Source organism: Lissotriton helveticus, chromosome 4_1 (assembly GCF_964261635.1).
Source record: "Lissotriton helveticus chromosome 4_1, aLisHel1.1, whole genome shotgun sequence".
Classification (NCBI taxonomy): Eukaryota; Metazoa; Chordata; class Amphibia; order Caudata; family Salamandridae; genus Lissotriton; species Lissotriton helveticus.
This window is the reverse complement of record NC_136063.1, coordinates 55,812,134-55,831,823: the sequence shown is the minus strand read 5'-3', so window position 1 is coordinate 55,831,823 and position 19,690 is coordinate 55,812,134. Positions and strand designations below refer to the sequence as shown.

Genomic DNA, 19,690 nt, shown 5'->3' with positions numbered 1-19,690 from the left:
CAGATGCTTTTGGCCTTCCCAAACATCTCTGTTTTTGAGGAGTTGAGTTGTAAAAAATTTCTCCTCATCCAGTTCAGTTGCCATAATGTCCTCCTCAATGGGGACAATTAATTGTGTGTCGTCCGCATGAGAGATGGCCGCGAAGCTCTTTAGAGGGAATACACAAAGTCTATCTGTGACCCACCCAGATGTGTATTGGAGGCAGGCTGCAGGCATGCCAGGCTCAAAGCAGAAAAATGCCAACTTTCTAAAAAATTATCATTTCTAAAAGGGTAATAGTAAATTAGTCTTTACCAGCAAGGAGTATTTATCATTACCATTCCAGTGATATGAAACATTACAGACCTACTCCTTTCCAATCTGTAATTATAGCTTATAATGTTTAATAAGGAATTCCCAATCCTAAATTATGAGCGAGGTAGGCCTCACAGTAGTAAAACATTAATTTGGGTGTTTTTTACTACCAGGACATAAGAAACTTAAACATACTTGTCCTACGTTTTGATTACACAGCACTCTGCCCTACGGGCTACCTAGGACTACCTTAGGGTTGACATATATGTAATAAAATGTCTGTTTAAGGCTTGCCAAGGAGTTTTAAATGCCACGTCGACATAGCAGTGTAAACTTCACACACAGCATATGTAGTGTCAGGCCTGAGGCATGGTTAATAATAATAGTAATAATAATACAGACACTTGTAAAGCGCGACAGCTACCTCAAAACAGAGGTGTCCCAGTGCTAAAGCAGACAGTAGTGTAACAATGGACAGCTAAAAGTCAAGTCATCTGGCCTTTAGTCTGCCCGGAAGAGCCAGGTTTTAACCATTTTCATGAAGAGGGTCTCTGTTTCTATGGTGCGGAAGGTACTAAGCAAGGAGTTCCACATATTTGCTGCACCTCGCGTAAAAGATCTGCCCCCATTCAAGCCTTCTTGAAACGGGGAATGCACAGTAAATTTTGCGAATTGGACCTCAAGGATCTAGACTGCTTATATCCACGTAGTCTGTGTTTTAGGTAGCTGGGACATTTGCCATGCATGGCTCGGAATGCCAGTGTCAAGGCCTTAAATTAAATTTGTATGGCCACTTGGAGCCAATGAAGCGCTTTTAGATGTGGAGACACATGCTCGCGAATGGACACTCGCCTGATCAGTCTCGCAGTCCCATTTTGCACCATCTGCTGGCACTTAATCAGGTACTTAGGCTGACCCAGGTAAAGGCTGTTAGCATAGTCCATCTAGGATGTCACTAAGGCATGTACTATGCTTTTCCGTCACTCCTCAGGCAGCAGATGCAGACATTTCTTCAAATTTCTCGGTTTACAGAAGTAGGTAGCTGTCACCTGACCTATCTGAGCCAAAAATGGGAAGTCAGCCTCCTACTTTACGCCCAGGGCTTTTATACCATCTTCCGGGGAGGGAGGGGGACCCATTTCTTTAGGCCACCAGAGGTCCGAAGCTGGGAGTGGCTCTTTCCTAAAGAACAGCTACTCTGTCTTTCCTGTGTTGAACTTGAGTTTGTTGTTGTTCATCCACAACGCATTGTCTTTCAGGCACCCTTTGAAACTCTCAAAGGCGACCTCGGTCTGTTCTTTAATAGTGAAGACCAACTGGGTGTCACCGCATAGGGGATCGCTTTTACCCCCCAGTTGGCTATCAGTGTGAGCCAGGTACATATTAAATAGGAGAGGGATCAGTGCTGACCCCTGGGGGACTCCACAGCAGAGCTGTTTTGGCTTAGGCATAAATGGTTGGAGTGCAACCTTCTGTGTGCAATTAACCAGGTAGGATTTCAACCAGGCCTGAACTGTGCCTCCAATGCCCATTTCCTGCAGTCTCTCAGACAGCAAGGTGTGGTGAAAAGTGTCAAATGCCACCGACAGATCCAGGAGCACCAACATCGTGGATGCCCCTGAATCCGCCACCTGATTCACCCGCGCTAGCTGCCTCGAGCACCAGTAGCTGTTTGTTGCTCGCATCTCAACTACCCGGATCCAATCCATCTCAGCTAACTACATGCCCCACTCAGGCAGTCTGGAATAGCCTGATTGAATCCATGGAATCCCAGCCCTGATCCGCTCCCCGTTTTCTCTTACAATTGCCCCCGGTGATTGAATGCAAGGATTTCTTGATTGAATACTGGATATCCATCCCTTAAGCATCATAGAAACTGTAGACCGCACATTTCCACATCCTACCGGCTCACACGTCTTTTTGTCCTGATGATGATCTCTTAATAAGGAGATCGAAATGCCGTTGACTCTCACAACCAAAACTCCTCAAACATAACATAATTCTTTTGGAGTTTTTTACAATGGTGTTAATGTGATGTAAATGTTAAGTCACCGACCCCTATCACTACACACACTTTTCACTGTTTATGTGTGAGTACCAGGACTAGCTACTTAATAGTGGATGATACTCCGTTTATGATGTTAATAAATGCAATGTCATTCGTACAACCTTGTGTCCCTGCATACATTGTATTTCCAGTTCTACCTGAACTCCCTCTTCATTACTAAAACCTAGACGTAAGCTACACTTTAAATAATAGTAGCCCAGGTTACCTGAGGACCTCTGTGGCCTCTCCCAGACCTTTGTTCTTTCAACTACACTTATGACCCCTGGTCCTACTAATGGGGTACCCTTGTTCTCTTCACTATGTCTAAATAACTCAGCTTACTCCAGGAGGGGTGCCTCTGTACATAATTCCAACCTGAAGCCAGATTGGGTATCGTGTAAGATGCCCTCCCTTTCGATAAAGCTGGATATTTGCCGATGCATCAATTTTTCCAACATCTTTGCAGGTGCTGGCAGCAAAGAGATGGGCCTGTAATTGGTCAGATCCCCAGGATCCCCATTCGGTGTTTTCCTCAGCAGGAGGAGAGAAGCGTGTTTCCAGATATCTAGAAAAGTGCCAGACATCAGGAAAGAGTTCCAGATGTGTGTCAGTGTGTGTGACAGGCAGTGACCCAACCCATTCCAATGTTTGCGGGGGTCAAGGATCATCAAGTGCCCCCGACTTACATCTAAAATTTCTGCTAGGGCGTCCTGTTGGGAGATAGTGGTAAACTCCGTGAGAGTAACTTGTGCTTCCTTATTGTCACATTTCTCCATCACCGACGGAACTGAGAATGATTTGGACACTTCCGGAATTTTTTTTGTCAAAGGAGACGGAGATACTTACGCACAGAGAGACTAAAGGTTGCACAGTGGTATCTACAGCTCTGGGTTTGAGGAAGGAGTTGATCAATGTGAATACGTCTTTAGTAGGGTTGTCAGCCTTGTAACTGCAATCAGCCAGCTACTCCCTTCTAGCTACACTAATCAGGTTGTGGAGTTCTTTCAGAGCATTTCTATAGATGATCTTGGCAGACTCACAGTAGCCTGACCTCCACTGCCATTCCAGCTTAAAGTGTTACTTGTCTGGGTGGCACAATCAGTGCAGCAGGCCCACTAGTAGCATTTATTTTATATGCCATTGGCACATGTAGTGCACTCTACTAGGGTCTTATAAATACATATATGCCAATTGTGCATAGGGAAATCAAACCATGATTAGGGGAGAGAGTTCACGCACTTTAGCTCTGGTTGGCAATAATAAGGTACTCACAGTCCTAGGGCCAACAAAAAGAATTCATCAAAATTGGAGGCAAGCAGGCAAAAAGTTAGGGGGAAGAGCATCCCGAGGCTGATAGGTCTAATAATTGTGCTGAAAACAAGCTACTGCCGAATATCACCCTGCAGGGCATGATAGGAAATAGACAATGATCATCCTGCAGGTCATGATAGGAAAGCAGTGGATTCTAGCGTTCTTAAAACGTTCAGTTGTGTTTTGTGCTAGGTGTACTATTTACATTGCAACACCACATAATGTTTTTTTATTTTGTCTTACTTGTCATATTTTGAGTGGTATTTTTCAGCTGATCGCATTGCTATTGTACTATTTTCTCTAACAGGATTGAAGTAAAAATATTAAATGTAGCTGTGTAGCTGTTAAAGTATGTTTTCGTTTATTGATTGCGTTAAAAATATGAGAAACTATCTTTATATTTGTGTATTCCTGGACCTTGCACATGCTCTGAAAAATCCTGCCTTTCATGAATATGAGAAGAAATCCCCTGGTGAAGAACTAGTTTTATAATAATGTGGCAAATGTTGTCTGAAGCAAGAAATCTCATTACAGCAAGGACATCTAAATGCACCAGTAAAAATGTTGTGTGATCTGGTCTCATATTTCATAAATTCCATTGAGAAGAGCACAGTTCTTTTAATCCTCAAATGTATGACTTCCCTTGCCCTTCTGTTAAAATCAGCACAAAAGTCTCCCTTGAAATAACTCAGGGTCTGTAACTCCCCTGAATCAGGTGCATCATCTATAGTCGCGTAAGTTGTCCTCAAACCTCTTTCTTAATAACTAAAGCGAATAACACTCTGGGTTTGTTAATCAATAATTCAAATTAATAAACCATAAATCTCTTCATGTAATTCGCATAAACTCTCTTGTACGTATCCTGAAATCTCTTTTTTCTATATCCAGCATAGGTACTCTACCATCAGTGAATGGCTCTGGACCAACTACTGCCTCCATGGCTGCCTTCAAGTCTAATTCCTTTACTGATCCGCTCACAGAAGATGACACCCTGACAGTGGGCACTCCGCTTTACATTGGTATTTCAACTACATTCTCTGATGGAGACAAGTTTACATTAAGGGCAGAGAGGTGCGTAGCTGCCCCTAGCAACAACCCGGCTGATCCCAGCGTTGAACTCATTGCAGGCGGGTGAGTGACCATTTCTCAATACTGATCTACGTGTCTTCTTCTTCTTCAATAACACATTCGCAGTCTGTGCCCAGTGCAACGTGGGCACTACAGTATGATTGCAATAACCTGAGTTTCAGCAGTGAATGTTCTGGATTAAATAAAAGAGGAAAAATGATGAACAAGTGATTGAAGGAGAAATAAAATGACAGTAAAATGAAGGCAAGTGCAAATAATGCGTGTATGTGAATATTAACCAAGAACGATGAGTCTTGTTTTATAATGGAAGTAGAATGCATGAACTTTGAGTGAGATAATATTGCTGATATGCATGATGGGGGCTTCATGAGGGTAAATCATCCCTTTGTGTGAGGGCAGGACACAACCTATACAAATGTAAAGTGTGAACGCCCCTCTCTCTCCCAGTCCAGGAAGGCTATCAGTATGCAGATGTAAACCTGTCACACCCAACTCTTCCCCTGTGAGGGCTGTCCAGAAAGTATGCACAAAGTGCAGCTGTAACTCTGCCGTAGACGGGGATTTGAGTCAGATTACAAAAAGACTAGTTATAAGCACAGAGAAATGCCCACTTTCTAAAAGTGAGAACAATGAGGCACGTAACGTACGCACCAGGCTAGCGCACTGCAGTGAATGGGACCTTTTCCCTTTCAATCCATCACTTTCAACCATTTTTTCTCAAAACTTGACCTTTGATTCAATATTTAGTTCCATCTTTTCCATATCCATGCCACGGAGACAGCGAAATTCCATGAAGCTGTTTATTACACATTTTCAAATGCTGCTGCTTTCCAATCCAGGTTTTTGAACAGCAACACGTGTTTTCTAAAACACCAGCGTAGGCCATGTTAGTATTACCCAATGCATTTCGAGCCAAAGGCTCTTCGTCAGGGGTTTCTGGAAAAGAACAGCTATACCAATTGCGCAGAATTTAAAAGTGCTCTTTAAACAATAACATAATACCAGCAAAATCAATTAAATCTTACTAGCCTCCCACCCCCTTAAAAAAGTGCTATCAAAATAATATTCTCATCCTTATTATGACCAGCGTACTCGTACCCACCCATGAAATTGTTGCCCACTTTACCCTAAATAAAATAGTCAACACTCTAATCTATGCTTACTTCACGCTAGGTGCTCACATGCCCGTACTCTAGATTCGGCCGGTGACCTCCTCACCAACTCTCCCAAACAGCTCTCCCAGCCACACTCACACGCAAACCGGTATAAGACAAATTCTCACACCCACATGTCCTCAATCAATGTCCACCCACCTGATACAGTCACAACCCATTCGAAATACAATAATCCCCATAATGCACCTCGCTTGTACCAGAAAACACCTAAATCCTACCTCACGCAATTTCACTCAAACTGCAAACAAAACCATACGTGCAAACGAAACACCCACTTTCTAAAAGTGGCATTTCCAAAATAGTAATGTAAAATCTAACTACATCATTAAGCAGGATTTCTCACTACCATTCTAAACATACCAAACATGACAACATCACTCTTTTCATATGAGGAATTACCACATAAGCATGTATAAGGAAATTCCCAATGCTTGCCTATGATAGGAGTAGGCCTCACAGTAGTGAGGAAACAAAGTAGGCAGTTTGCCACTACTAGGGCATGTCACACAATAAGGAAACATGTCCTAGCTTTAACTTACACAGCACCTTGTCCATAGGGGTACCTAGGGCTTAACCTATGGGTGACCCATATGTAATATATGTAATACAAGGGGAGTTTATGTCTTAGCAAGTAGTTTTAAATACCAAGTCAAAGTAGCAGTAAACTGCGCACCCAGGCTCTGAAGTGACAGGCCTGAGGCAGGTTTGAAAAGCTACTTCTGTGGGTGACCAAGTAGTGCTGTATGCCCACTGCCATTTAATTTATAGGACATGGGTATAGGGGATACCACTGTACAAGCGACTCACCTGTAAATTAAATATGCCATACAGGTGTAAACCAATCATATGATGTTTAAAGGAGTGAACACATGCATTTTGGCACTAATTAGCAGTGGTAAAGTGCCCGGAGTTGAAAGTCTACAACAAGAGGGACAGAAAAATAGGAGGAGAATGGGAAAAGGTTAACCCCCCAAACAGCCTGTGTCAATAGTTTTTTAAACTATGGCCTGGGATACCAAACTACCCCTAAACAGTAACTGTTGTATTCCCTTCTGCATCTCAAGAAAGGAAAGAGCCTGGAACTAAACTGTACTCCGCTTGGGTTCATGATAACAGAAAAGTGCATGACCATCAGGAGGACAACATCAAGGCAAGCTGTAATGAGTTAGCCAAAGTTTCAAAATGTTCTATTACTAGATACTGCACAACACTGGGTTATGGTCAAAATGTACAAAGAATATTGTGAATTTCCTGTATGTCTTGCTAGTATATTCCCACCAGCATACTAAGATATGATAGGATAGAATAAAGTTTATAAAGCACACTAAAACCCAAGGGTGTCAAGGCACTAAACAGGCGGAGGTGAAGGGATGAGCGTAAGACAGCCAACTAAAAGCCATGTTTTCAGCAGCTTTGTAAAAGCGGAAAGAGAGTCCGCTTTGAAAATGGGCGAAGGCAGGGAGTTACAAAGTTTAACTGCCGCTACCAAGGAGGAGCTTCCACACCCACCTGGTCCTGCGGTATCTGGAGAGATAATTTTTTTCTGGTTGGAGGATCTCTGACCTCTCCTGGGAGTATACCATTGGAACATGGGTTTCAACTGTAGCAAGGCTTTACTATGCATGGCTTTGTATACTGTGCTCAGAACCTTGAATGAGATATCCTGCTTAATGGGTAGCCAGTGCAAGGCGTGAAACCCCCTCCCTGGCAGATAGTTGCTTTGGAATTTTCAGGATCAGCCTTGCTGCTGCATTCTGAACAACCTGGATTTTGTTCAGAGAAGTTGCATTGATAAGGTATAAAGCATTGCAATAATCAAGACGGGCGGTGGTAAGTGCGATGATGGTCAACTGATTTAAATCAGGCGGGATACAGGGTAACACCTTTCTGAGTATCGTTGGTATGTAGAAACATGTGCTGACCGTACTTTTGACCTGAGCATCAAAGGTCAGACTCCTCAAAAATTACTCCTAGATTTTTAACTGTCATTGCTGGGACAGGAAGGGGACCACAATCTGCAGGGTACCGGACACTTGACCAGATAGAGTTCTGTAAGCCAAAAACCAGTATCTCGGTCTCATCAGCAGTAATCTTAAGGGAGCTACCCTTCATCCAGCAGATAATGCATGCCATACACTGGTTGAATTGCAGATCATTAAAGATGGAAGCAATGATTTGAGTTTTGTATGAGATCACCTGAAACCCAAATGATCTCACCAGCTCATCCAGGGGTGTCACATAAATGTAAAATAAGGTGGTGCTCAGGAAGGAGCGCTGAGGGACCCCACATGGAAGGCTGAAAGCCTTGGCTCTAAATCTTCTGCAGCTGACGATATTCCTTCTTCCCGACAAGAATGAATGGAGGAGCTGAAGAGCTTTATCCCCAACTCCCAACTCCCACTTCCTGCAGATGCTGGACCATGTGCATCAGGGAGACTGTATGAAAAGCTGCAGGCAGGTTGAGCATAATCAGCACCGCAAAGCCTCCCTGTTCCACCTGGATGCGGATATGGACAGTGGATATAAGGGCGGTCTTGGTGCTGTGACCGGGGCAAAACTCATTCTAAGATAGGAGGAAACAGTGTTTATGAATTTTTCTGCAATCTTGGCGTGGGAGGGGAGAAGGGAAATATGGGCGATAATTTTTCAGCTCTGAGGGGTCTGATTTTTTTGGGGGGGGAGTGATGAGACAATAACCTCGTTCCAGGTGCCCGGGTAGTTCCTGGATAGAAGACTGTTGATAACATGGCACAGGAATTTGGCTACAGGGTCAGAAAAAAAATTTAAGTAAGGACGGCATACAGGGGTCTGACGGTGCACTGGATTTAAGCCCCTTTAGAAGATCTTTCGTTTGATGAGCAAAAATTTGAGGTAGGAAGGAAGGGCAAGCTTCTCACTGTCCTGAGTGGTATCCTCAGCATCATTCAGATGCTGGGCTGTGGAAGCAGGGGAGGAATTACGTACATGCCTCTCGCGGGCCTGAGAAATCTCTTTGGCCTTAGGGTCTTCAGTTTTAGTAGGACTAAACTCCTGGAAGATAAGGAGGACCTTGTCTTGAAAGTAGGTAGGTATACTATCACAAGAATCTTGGGAGGGGGTTAGCGACTGATTTTTTGGTGGCTCAGAGATCTCCTTGATGACCCCGAGGAGCATACTAGATAGAATCTTTTCAGTAAGGAAGCAGGATTTGACTTGAAAAATTGCATATTTGTATTTCTGTAGCAGGGATTTCTGCTTTGCCTTTTCCCTAGAACAGGGGTCCCTACGCCATTTACGTTCTTGCCTGCAGCACTCCTGCCTAAGGGATCTGAGCTCTTCTGAGAACCATGGGACTGATGAGGCTTTGAGTGATGCAGTTTTTAAAAGGGGCAGCAATATCAAAAGCCTTCTTAGTCCAGTTGTGGAAACCCTCGTCCGTGGAGGGGAGCAGAGTATGCTTCCTCTCCCAGACTGTACACAAAGCAGCCTCCCATTTAGTAGATGTGAGATTGTTCAGACCCCTATACCGAAAAGTCCTCAGAATATAGCTCTCCTTCCCGGTAAATTCAATTAACCAATCATCCACCCAGTTGAGATGCTGAACAGCCTCCATCCCTAAATTGTTGTGGTTGGTAAAAATGCCGTCCAGTGTGTGGCCGGCGGTGTGGGTTGGAGATTTATTTTCTCAAATCCCAGAGATGTCATGAGCTCAAGGCGGAATGCTGAATCTTTATTTTGTTTGTTTTCTAGATGGGAATTGAATTCCCCTAGTATGGTAAGATGAGGGGAGGTAACAAATAGTTCCAACATTTTACACCATGACTCTGTAAACCTGGTTCTAGGGCCAGGCGGGCGGTACACAAGGAGTCCTGAGAAGTAATAATTATTGGATAGCTTAATCCCGAACAGTGGCAAGCCAGAGTAACCATCCATCAGGCACAGAGTGCATCTATGAGATCTCCAAGCAACCAAGGCTAGTCTGCCACCTCTACGGTCAAGGCAGTCACATCTGAGACAGATATAGCCGGGTGGGACAGCATCTGCCAGGTCTGGACCAGAGTTCCATATCTCAGTCACAAAGAGGCAGTCTAAGTTAAGAGTTTGAATAATCAAAGCAATTTTGGTTTTGTGTGTAGGCCAGGAGCGTGTGTTTATTAACGCTCCTTGAAAAGGACTGGATTTGGAACCAGTTTTGACATTAGTCCCAGAGACAGAGACCGGACCATGTGTGGGTCTGAAATTGCAATGCTGGCAGTGTTCAGCATACCCAGTAGTAAAGACAAGTTTATTTGCACACCCCACCTGGAGATGTTTGGGAAGTTGTATGCCTTGGAACATTGTTGTGCTCAGAAACATTCTATAACTATCAGTTTAGAATTCTCCTGTGAGCTACTTGCTCTTGGGATGTCATTTTATACATCAATAAAGTTACCTTGATTTTGACAGAGACTCTGACTCTGATTTTGATCCCAGGTGCAGGAAAGTGGAGTATTATGTCCTAGTGTTGTGGAAATCAGCAGCTATACTTTACTAGAGGAACATGTGTTAGGATTTCGGTGTACCATAATGGCTATAAGTAATTGACATGTCTCAAAAGCAATCTGACACCAATTCATGAAAATGATGCATATTTGAATATATTTTTAGACACTAAAATGAACACAGTTGGATGCCTACAACCGGACTTTACCATTGCGGTCAATGGGAAAAAGCACTATTACACTAAGCACTGTTGACAATCGGTCACTTGTAGGTCGAGTTATATGGAACCCACAGAGGGTTAAGGCAACGTGGGTTCCAAAACAAAGCCATAACAGTCAGTTCAATTTTACCTGGTGCAAAAGGCCTGGGTGCAGAGTTGTCTTGGCTCTCCTTGCTGCTGAAGCGGGAGCCGTGTGAGAGCTGGGTTTACCTCTTAGATGGTTCAGGGCAGAAAACTAATGCCATGGTTCACTGAAGGTGTTGCATGGTTCCCTCTTGTTGCAGCCTCGAGTAAAGGGGGTGGTAACCGAATGGTCACCAACCATTATTTGTAAAGGTGAGTCCAGAAAGATGACTTTTGAATGTCCGGAGGTCTGGGGAAAAATGGGAGCTGCCTAAAGCTTGCTCGAGGTCAGGAATACTTTCCCACAATGCAATGGACCATCTACTTTTAGGCAATTCCTCAGAGGGCCCCATGGTCTGTGATTTTTTGTATTTCTCGTAGGGGATTTCCATGTATAGTCATAAGGCACCGTTTTGCAGCCCTTCTTCTGCCGGGGATCCCCTTAGAGGCTGAAGACGGAGCCCTGTAGAGGATTCAATCAATCATATCATTTGTAAAGCGCACTACTCACCCATGAGGGTCTCAATGCGCTGGGGTGGAGAATGCTGCTACTGCTCGAAAAGCCAGGTCTTGAGGAGTTTTCTGAAGGTCAGCAGGTCTTGGGTCTGCCAAAGGTGGATGGGGAGGGAGTTCCAGGTTTAGGCGGTGAGGTGGGAGAACGATCTGCCGCCGGAGTTCGCTCTTCGGAAGCGGGGGACTGTGGCGAGGGCGAGGTCAGTAGAGCAGAGCTGGCGTGTGGGGGTGTAGAAGCTGAGTCGTCTGCTGAGGTACATTGGTCCGGTGTTGTTGAGTGCCTTGTGTGCGTGGGTGAGGAGCTTGAAGGTTATCCTCTTGTTGACCGGGAGCCAGTGCAGATCTCTCAGGTGGGGTGTGATGTGGCTGCAGCGAGGGATGTCGAGGATCAGGCATGCAGAGGCGTTCTGGATGCTTTGGAGATGTCTCAGGAGTTTGGCTGAGGGTCCTGCGTAGAGGGCGTTTCCGTAGTCCAACCTGCTGCTGACGAGGGCCTAGGTGACCGTTCTTCTCGTTTCAGTGGGGATCCACTTGTAGATCTTGCGGAGCATGCAGAAGGTGTTGAAGCAGGAGGAGGAGACGGCGTTGACCTGTTTAGTCATGGAGAGGGTGGAGTCGAGGATGACCCCTAGGTTGCGTGCGTGGTCGGTGGGTGTTGGAGCAGTTCCCAGTGCGGTCGGCCACCAGGAGTCGTCTCAGGCCGAAGGGAAGGATCTGAGGATGAGGAACTCTGTCTTGCCCGAGTTCAGCTTCAGTCGGCTGTTCCTCATCCATTCAGCGATGGCATTCATTCATTCATGAAGGTTGGTTTTGGCGGTGTGGGGGTCCTTGGTAAGGGAGAGGATCAGCTGGGTGTCATCGGCGTAGGAGATGATGTTGAGGTTGTGCCGACAGGCGACGTGGGCGAGCCGTGCCATGTAGATGTTAAACAGAGTTGGGTTGATGGATGAGCCCTGAGGTACGAAGCAGATGATCTCGGTGGCTTCGGAGCAGAAGAGGGGAAAGGCAGATGCTCTGTGTTCTGCCGGAGAGTAAGGAGGTGGTCCAGTCCAGGGCCTTCTCTTGGATCCCGGCGCTGTGGAGGCGTGTTCGTAGTGTGTGGTGGCAGACCATGTCAAAGGCGGATGACACGTCCAGGAGGATGAGGGCTGCCGTTTCTCCGTTGTCCAGCAGGGACTTGATGTCATCGGTGGCGTCCATGAGGGCAGTCTTGGTGCTGTGGTTGCTGCAGAACCCGGACTGGGAAGGGTCCAGGATGTTGTTCTCCTCAAGGTAGTGGGTGAGTTGTTCATTGACGGTCTTTTTGATGACCTTTGACGGGAATGGGAGCAGGGAGATGGGCCGGAAGTTCTTGAGGTCCTTGGGGTCCGCTTTGGGTTTCTTGAGTAAGGCGTTAATCTCTTGTGCTTCTAGCTCTCCGGGAAGGTTGCTGTCTCGAAGGAGGTGTTGATGACTTTCCGGAGATGGGGTGCGATGGATGTGCTGGCTTTTTTGAAGATGAGGTGTGGGCATGGGTCTGACGGAGATCCGGAGTGGATGGTGCTCATGATCTTGATGGTATCATCGTCATGGATGTTGGTCCAGGAGAGCAGGCGCTTGGTGCACATGGTGTTCGTGGGGGCGGAGGTCTCAGTGGTTGCCGGCAGTCATGGCGTAGAAGCTGTTGTGGATGTCTGTGATCTTGCAGGAAGACAGTGGCCAGCGAGTCGCACAGGTCTTGCGAGGGTGAGACGTCGTTGGTGTTGGAGCTGGGGTTGGAGAGGTCCTTCACGATGTTAAAGAGCTCTTTGTTGTTGTGCGCGTTGTTGTCTAGGCGGTTTTTGAAAGGGCCCCTTTTGGCAGATCTGATGAGGTGATGGTGTCTGCGGGTGGCGTTCCTGTGGGCTGCGTGGCTGTCTGGTGTTTGTTCATGGAGCCAGATCTTCTCCAGCTTTCAGCAGGCTTGCTTGGAGGCCCGGAGGTCTTCATTGAACCAGCTGGCTTTCTTGTTGGTGTGACTGCTGAAGGGTTTCTTACTTGGGGTGAGGGTGTTGGCGCAGTCGTTGATACACTGTCTGAGGTTGCGGGCGGCGGTCTTGGGGTCAGTGGGGTCAGCAGGTGGGCTCTGGGCGAGGGTGGTGGTTAGCTTTTCTTCAGTGACTTTGCTCCAGCAGCAGCGAGGCATTCGTTGGGGCGGTGGTGTGTGGTGGGTTTCTTGAAGGTGAAGAGGATGCAGCGATGGTCAGTCCAGTGGAGTTCGGTGGTGTGGTTGAAGGAGACATGGGGGCTTGCGGAGAAGATGGGGTCAAGCGTGTGACCGGCGGATTGGGTGGGTGTTGTGACGAGTTGTCTGAGTACGAGGTTGGCTAGGTTGTCGATCAGGGTGGTGGTGTTGGTGTTGTTGTTGTTCTCGAGGTGGAAGTGCAGGTCCTCAAGGAGGGTGTAGTCTGGGGAGGTGTGGGCGTGTGTGCTGACGAAGTCGACGATGGAGTCACTGAACTGTGGTCAGGGTCCCGGGGGGTCTGTAGATGAGGGTACCTCTGAGGGTGGTGTTGGGGTCAGTGTGGATCTGAAAGTGCAAGTGTTCGGCGGTTCTGATGGTGTCGTCGGTGTTGGTCGAGACTCAGAGTGTTCCTGTGGACGATGGCGATTCCTCCTCCTGCTCCATTGGTGCGGTCCCTGCGGGTGATCTTGTAGCCTTCCAGGACGGCTATGGCTATGTCGGGTGCCAAGGCTGGGTTCCGCCAGGTCTCCATCAGGAAGGCGACGTCTGGGGTGGTTGAGTCGAGTAGGTCCCAGAGTTCAACGGAGTGTTTGCGGGCGGAGCAGGTGTTGAGAAGGATGCACCTGAGGTGGTTGGGTTCTTTCCTGGTCGGCAGCATGGTGGGGCGGATGCTTGTGAAGCTGCAGTTCCGGCAGGTGAAAGCTCCATGGGTGCGCTTCGGGGCGGCCATGAAGCAGGTGTGTGATTGTCCAGTGTTGAGTGCGTGGAGGGTTCTGGCACCGTAGCGGTGTCTGAGTCGTGGCGTTCGCTGGGTCCAGGGGTCCTTGCGCTGGGCGCGGTCCAGGCGAAGACGTGCTTGACTTAGGCACACCTTTGGTGTGCCAGCGGCACACCCGCTGCGCGGACTCCATATGAGGGGATGTGGGAGGTAGGAGCAGCTGTGAGGCGGGAGCGGGACAGTAAATAGGCAGGGACGCAGCAGCGGGAAAAACAGGTGGGGCCGCGGGAGAACTGGGTACAGGAAGGGAAAACAAGTTTAGGCAGGAAAGCAAGTACAGGCACAGGGGAATAAAAACAAGTCTGGGCAATAAAGCAAGTACAGGCACAGAGGAATAAAAACAAGTCTGGGCAAGAAAGCAAGTTAGGCACAGGCTAAACAATAAGTCTGGGCAAGAAAGCAAGTACAGGCACAGGGGAATAAAACCAAGTCTGGGCAAGAAGGCAAGTTAGGCACAGGGGAAAAAAACAAGTCTGGGCAAGAAAGCAAGTTAGGCACAGGGGAAAAACAAGTTTAGGCAAAAACAATGCAGGCAGAGCCATGCAGCAGTGTGGGGAGCGACCTGCCTGCGAGCAGGGTAAGAGGATTGACCCTCTCCTCACCCTGAACTCCCACCTGAAGACTTAGCCTGCTGTTTTTTTTGCTCTTCTGCTCCCTGAAACCTGATCATCTCTCTGTCATACAGAGTACGCTTACAGAAGGTTTTACAGATGGAACAGGAATCAGGAATATGAGAATCGGGAAGATAAATTAAGTACACTCTGTAAGGATCGGTCTTGGCCTTAATCCTACCACAGGCAGGACACTTATCAAAAAGAGATGGCATTTTGGAGCGATAAACTGCAAACTTTCTGTCAGAAAAACAAAGAGGAAGACCAAAGACGTTAAGTGAAGTAGTTATTAGCTAAATTCAGAAATGATTTTCTGAAGAAAACCATCAAATTGGTAGAGCTCAAAGCTCCAGGGTCCTTAAAGCAGGAGCCGGAAAATTGAACTGAAGTAACAGCCACTGGCTGGGCATGATGGGATACTGGTGGTCACGGGATTCTTAAAAACACAGCTTCTATTTTCAAAGACACATAATGGCAGACTATGTGGCTTCTCTGTTCTTTCCTTTCAGCTCTATCATGAAAAAATAGGTTTTGTGAAGGAGATTATTCTGTGTGTTTAATACTACAAAAAACTATACAAAATGTAGTATACTGGCTTCCTTTTTTCAATTCTAATGGTAGTGGTATTAAACTTTATTGTTTAATTACTTAAAATTGTTATTATATACTATCATTATAAAAAGGAAAAAGAGTTAAAATCTCACACAAATTGCTACAAACTAGAAGGGAGTAAAACATTAAAAACTGATATCCAAACTGGCAGTAAAGTGCAGGTGCATAAAACTTAGAGGGGAGATTGTCCAAGTTTCTCTTGCTTGCAAGCCGGGTAGTTTCTTTGTGTAAATCAATTTTCTTTGTCAGTGCGGCCCAGATTGATTCTGTAAATTTCCCTAGCCACACAACTGTTTGAGCTGTTTTAGCAGCGAAAGACAAGTCTGATGCTTCTTTGCATCTTACAAGACCGTGCGACCTACAGATGGGAAGTACAAGTCGGTGCCGCTCGCTAGATACCTTTGGGCAACAGCACAGCAGATGGAGTCAGGATTCACGGTGGTAACTACAAAGTTGACTGTCAGTACTTGCTGAGGGCTGTTAATAAGGCTGCGGTTTTCCCACTATGAAGGAGGTGTCCAGTGATGAGAGATTGGGTTGATGGTGTAAACTTTCCAGGTCTCTTTCATTGGATATTTTCTTGACCTGCGTATTCACTGATCTTTTCCATGCAGCTACAGGAATGTTTAAGTTGTGCAAGTTTTGAACGTCTATTTCTAAGAATGTTATGGCTGCTGTCAACTGAATCTGCCATGGAGCCCCACCTTCTTTGAAGATTGTTTTAATTTGCATTTTTAAAGAGGGGTTGCTGGAGCATGCAGGGTGCCAATATAGTATTTTATAATCTCCCCTGTACAGGTAATGTCCGGAAGGGTGAGTCCTAGCTCCAACCTTACTCTTGCTTTCCTGGCCTGTTGTGGGATGCCTATAACCTTTTTGTATGGAGAAATGTGGTGGCTCGTAAGGAACTTGGTGAAGGCTCCAATGACGACTAGGTGGCCGTAGTTAAGAGTGGGAACTAGTTTTGCTTTTAAGACTTTCAGGATGGGGTCTGCAGTCGGACTGTGTAGTCTTTGATTGAGATCTCTCAAACTGTAGATGATGCCGGCCCCCTTGCTTCTTAGATGTTTCAGATGGGCTATGGGTTCGGCCCCTTCCAATAGCCTGAGACCCAAATAGTTATAACTTGTGCATGTTCTAATTTGAAGGTCACCTAGGTGCCATTGTGCTGTCTTCTTTCGGTGATACTTCCCAAAGATAATTATCCTGGTCTTCTCCTGGTTCACCAAGAGATTGTTCTTTTGGCTAAACCTGTGCAGAGCTTCTAAGTCTTTCTGTAGGCCTGTTTCAATGTGATCCATTATAACTATGTCATCGGCGTATTGGAGAATTTGGAGCCGCACATTCCCCATTCCTTGGTGTTAGTAGATTTGCCCACTCCAGGGCTTTTCCCAGGTCGGCTGTATAGAGATTAAAAAGTAAAGGGGCATGAACGCACCCTTGTTCGTCCCCCAAGAACGTTTTTTAATTGAACAAGGAGTACTTTCCAGAGCTATAAGGGGTATACAGTACTTAAGTATGTGGGGCTCGACTCTTTATGTATCCACTCAAGGAGTTTTGGACCTGGAATTGTGAACCATTTTATTCTGCTCAAAACTGCGTGGTGCCAGTTTTTTGCAGGTTTCCCATTTAGCTGAAGAGATACCCTCATTGGTCTGTGATCGCTCTCGTCCCTATTTCCCACTTCAAAGGTATTAAAGTATGTTATCAGGTTATCCGATATAAAGATGTAATCAATTGTGGACTTATCCCTGAAGGTGGAGAGAGGAAGCCAGAAAGGATCCGCAGCTTTTTTGATTGTGTGGGCAGAAATCATATTTGCTGAACGGGGGCTGGTTCAGTCTGGTTCTTAAAGTCTGTTTTAGAGTGCCCCAGCTCCCGGGTGTTCATGTCCCCGACAATAATTGAAAAGTGTGAGACATATTTATTCATGAGGTGGTCCATTTTTGTTGTCAATATTTTTAGCACATGGTTTTTTTTGCTGAGAGGCAGGGTTGACATAGCAATTAATTAACAAAAGACTAATTGAGATGTTGTTGCTTTTTAATTCGCAGATCAATACCGCTTGCAGATTGCCGGTGTTTGTTGTTAATAAGGTTGCCTCTATTCTGCGGCTTGATTAATAAAGATTGAGAGCCCACCAGGTGCTCTCCCAAAGATGTTATGTTCTATGGCTGCAGAGTGAAATTCGTAAAAAACTGGGAGAATTAGGGTTTTGGTGGCCCATGTCTCTTGTAGTCACTGGATGTAATTTTCTCAAAGGTAATTGCTTACTGAATTGTACCCAAGCAATCTTTTTAGCCCAGCGACGCTCCAGGATGTGATGGACAGCTGTATGTTGTTTCCCGGTGTTCTGTTCATGATCTGTTGATGAGCAGCATTTATTGTGTTAGAAGTGCAGTTGTGGTGGCTGGCCTTCTGGACCAGTACAAGTGCCATGCATGAAGATATTCTTTGGCCCACTGATGTGGACTGTCCTGTGGTCAAGCGTACTTGTTATCCTGTAGGCGTTGTAAAGTCTTGGCTCTGCGGCTTAGCTATTCCCTGGTTGATTGCTCGCTGTCCCCCTTACTGCTAGTACATGTGGGTATTTCTCGTGTATGGGAAAAGCGATGTCAATACCCCTATCAGCCATTTGAGCTATTTCTTCTGGTGTTAGCCCCACCTGGGAGTGGCGACTCAACCCCATTGATGTTGATTCCCTGGAGAGACTCAGGAACTTAACCCAGGCTAGGTCGTCTGAGTGTGTTTCTGTAAGGGTCTGGATCTGCTTAACTAGTCGAAGTACGTTGCCCCTGTTTAGGATGTCATGTTGGCCTTTAATGAAGTATCTAGGGGTAAGGATTACCTCGTAAGTAGTTTTACTGACCTGGTTTGCTTTGGGCTGGATGCTTAGACCCGTCTGAACAATATTTAAATTAAGGCTTGGGGAAGGTTCCCGTTGGTGTGGTTCTGGACTGTATATCGGGCTTTGGAATGGGTGTGCTGATTGATCGCGGGGCATCTGGGAGACTGAGGGTAAAAGTTCTTGTTCCTTGGTTGAGCACAATAGACTGCTCTGCTCTAAGTTCATGATGTTCGATGAATGAGGTAGTTGAGTTACTGTTGCCGGGCCTGATGGGCTGTGAAAGTCCCCCGTTCAGAGAATTGGCTGTAAAGGCCTGTCAGTCTCTTGTTTGGCATCCAAAGGGTTTGGTGCTGTGGATGTTGAGTTGCTTGGGACGTGGTTTTTATTGAAAATTGGATAGAACTATGTTTTGTCTTTGTCAATTTGTGAATTTTGAGTTAGGGTTGGTAATAGGAGAGCAACTTTTTTTGATGCCTTGGCCTTTTTCTCTTGTTTGTTTAATTTTTTCTTGGCCCTCCTTGAAAGAGGTTCTTCTTTCCTTAACTGAATGGAGGCATTGCCCTCGAGGTACTTCCCTGGATTTGAGATTTGTGAGCTAGGATTGAGACTGGGTGGAATGATGGGGAGTTTAGTTAATACGAGAAGTCCTTGTGCGTCGGGCTTTGTTAAGGGGTTGCCCAAATTGTTCGTGGCTAAGTTGCCGTGAGGGTCAGCGAGGTTTGAGATTTGCTGCAGTGCTACTATTGTTTGTCGGGCCGATGGCGCCTCTTGTTTGAGTTTTTAATGAGACTACAAGGTCTGTTAGGATTTTTGGAAGTGTTGCCCATTTATCTATGAGATCTACACATGAACAGGTGTAACGCTGGTTATTCTGATTGACACTAAGCTTGTTCTCTATGAAGTCAACCTTTTTGGTCAGTTCCACTAGGCGTTGTGCAATAGTGGTTAGGAGGTCGATTTGCAACTCCATTATGTTCGATTGCCAGAGTAATGCCCTGGCCATAGTGTGGACTGTTTCACCAGGTGAGGTTGCTTCTGGGTCGTTAATGAGACTGCTACCGTAGGTACTATAGCTTTGAGAGATTTGTGTTGGGGAGGGGGAAACCGGGTTCCATTGACTGTTCTGAAGAGCTTTGGGGTGAGCTCCAGTGTACTTTGTATCTTTGATTCCAGGTTTTGAAGAAATATCTGTGATAGCTACCCAAGGTTTTTTTAGATGCTCAGACTCTTCTGTCTTAGTTGGTCCAGGACCTGTGCATACTAGAAGAAGTGGCTGAACAGGAGACTGCATGGTGAGTTATTTCTGGTGGTGTATTTGGGCTGTCACAACCTGCTCATGGTTTCCTTGAGTTAGAGCAATCAATCAATCAATCAATCAATCATGCCATTTGTATAGCGCACTACT

At 46.0% G+C, this 19,690-nt stretch overlaps 1 protein-coding gene across 1 annotated transcript in view; it reads left to right on the top strand.

Moving 5' to 3' along the window:
- Nucleotides 1–19,690, top strand: part of LOC144827851 (uromodulin-like) — a 105,127-nt gene that overhangs the window by 37,790 nt on the left and 47,647 nt on the right. Inside the window, exon 5 of the mRNA XM_078686015.1 lies at nt 4,541–4,783. Coding sequence (XP_078542141.1) covers nt 4,541–4,783 — 243 coding nt within the window. The remainder of the gene's footprint in view (nt 1–4,540; nt 4,784–19,690) is intronic.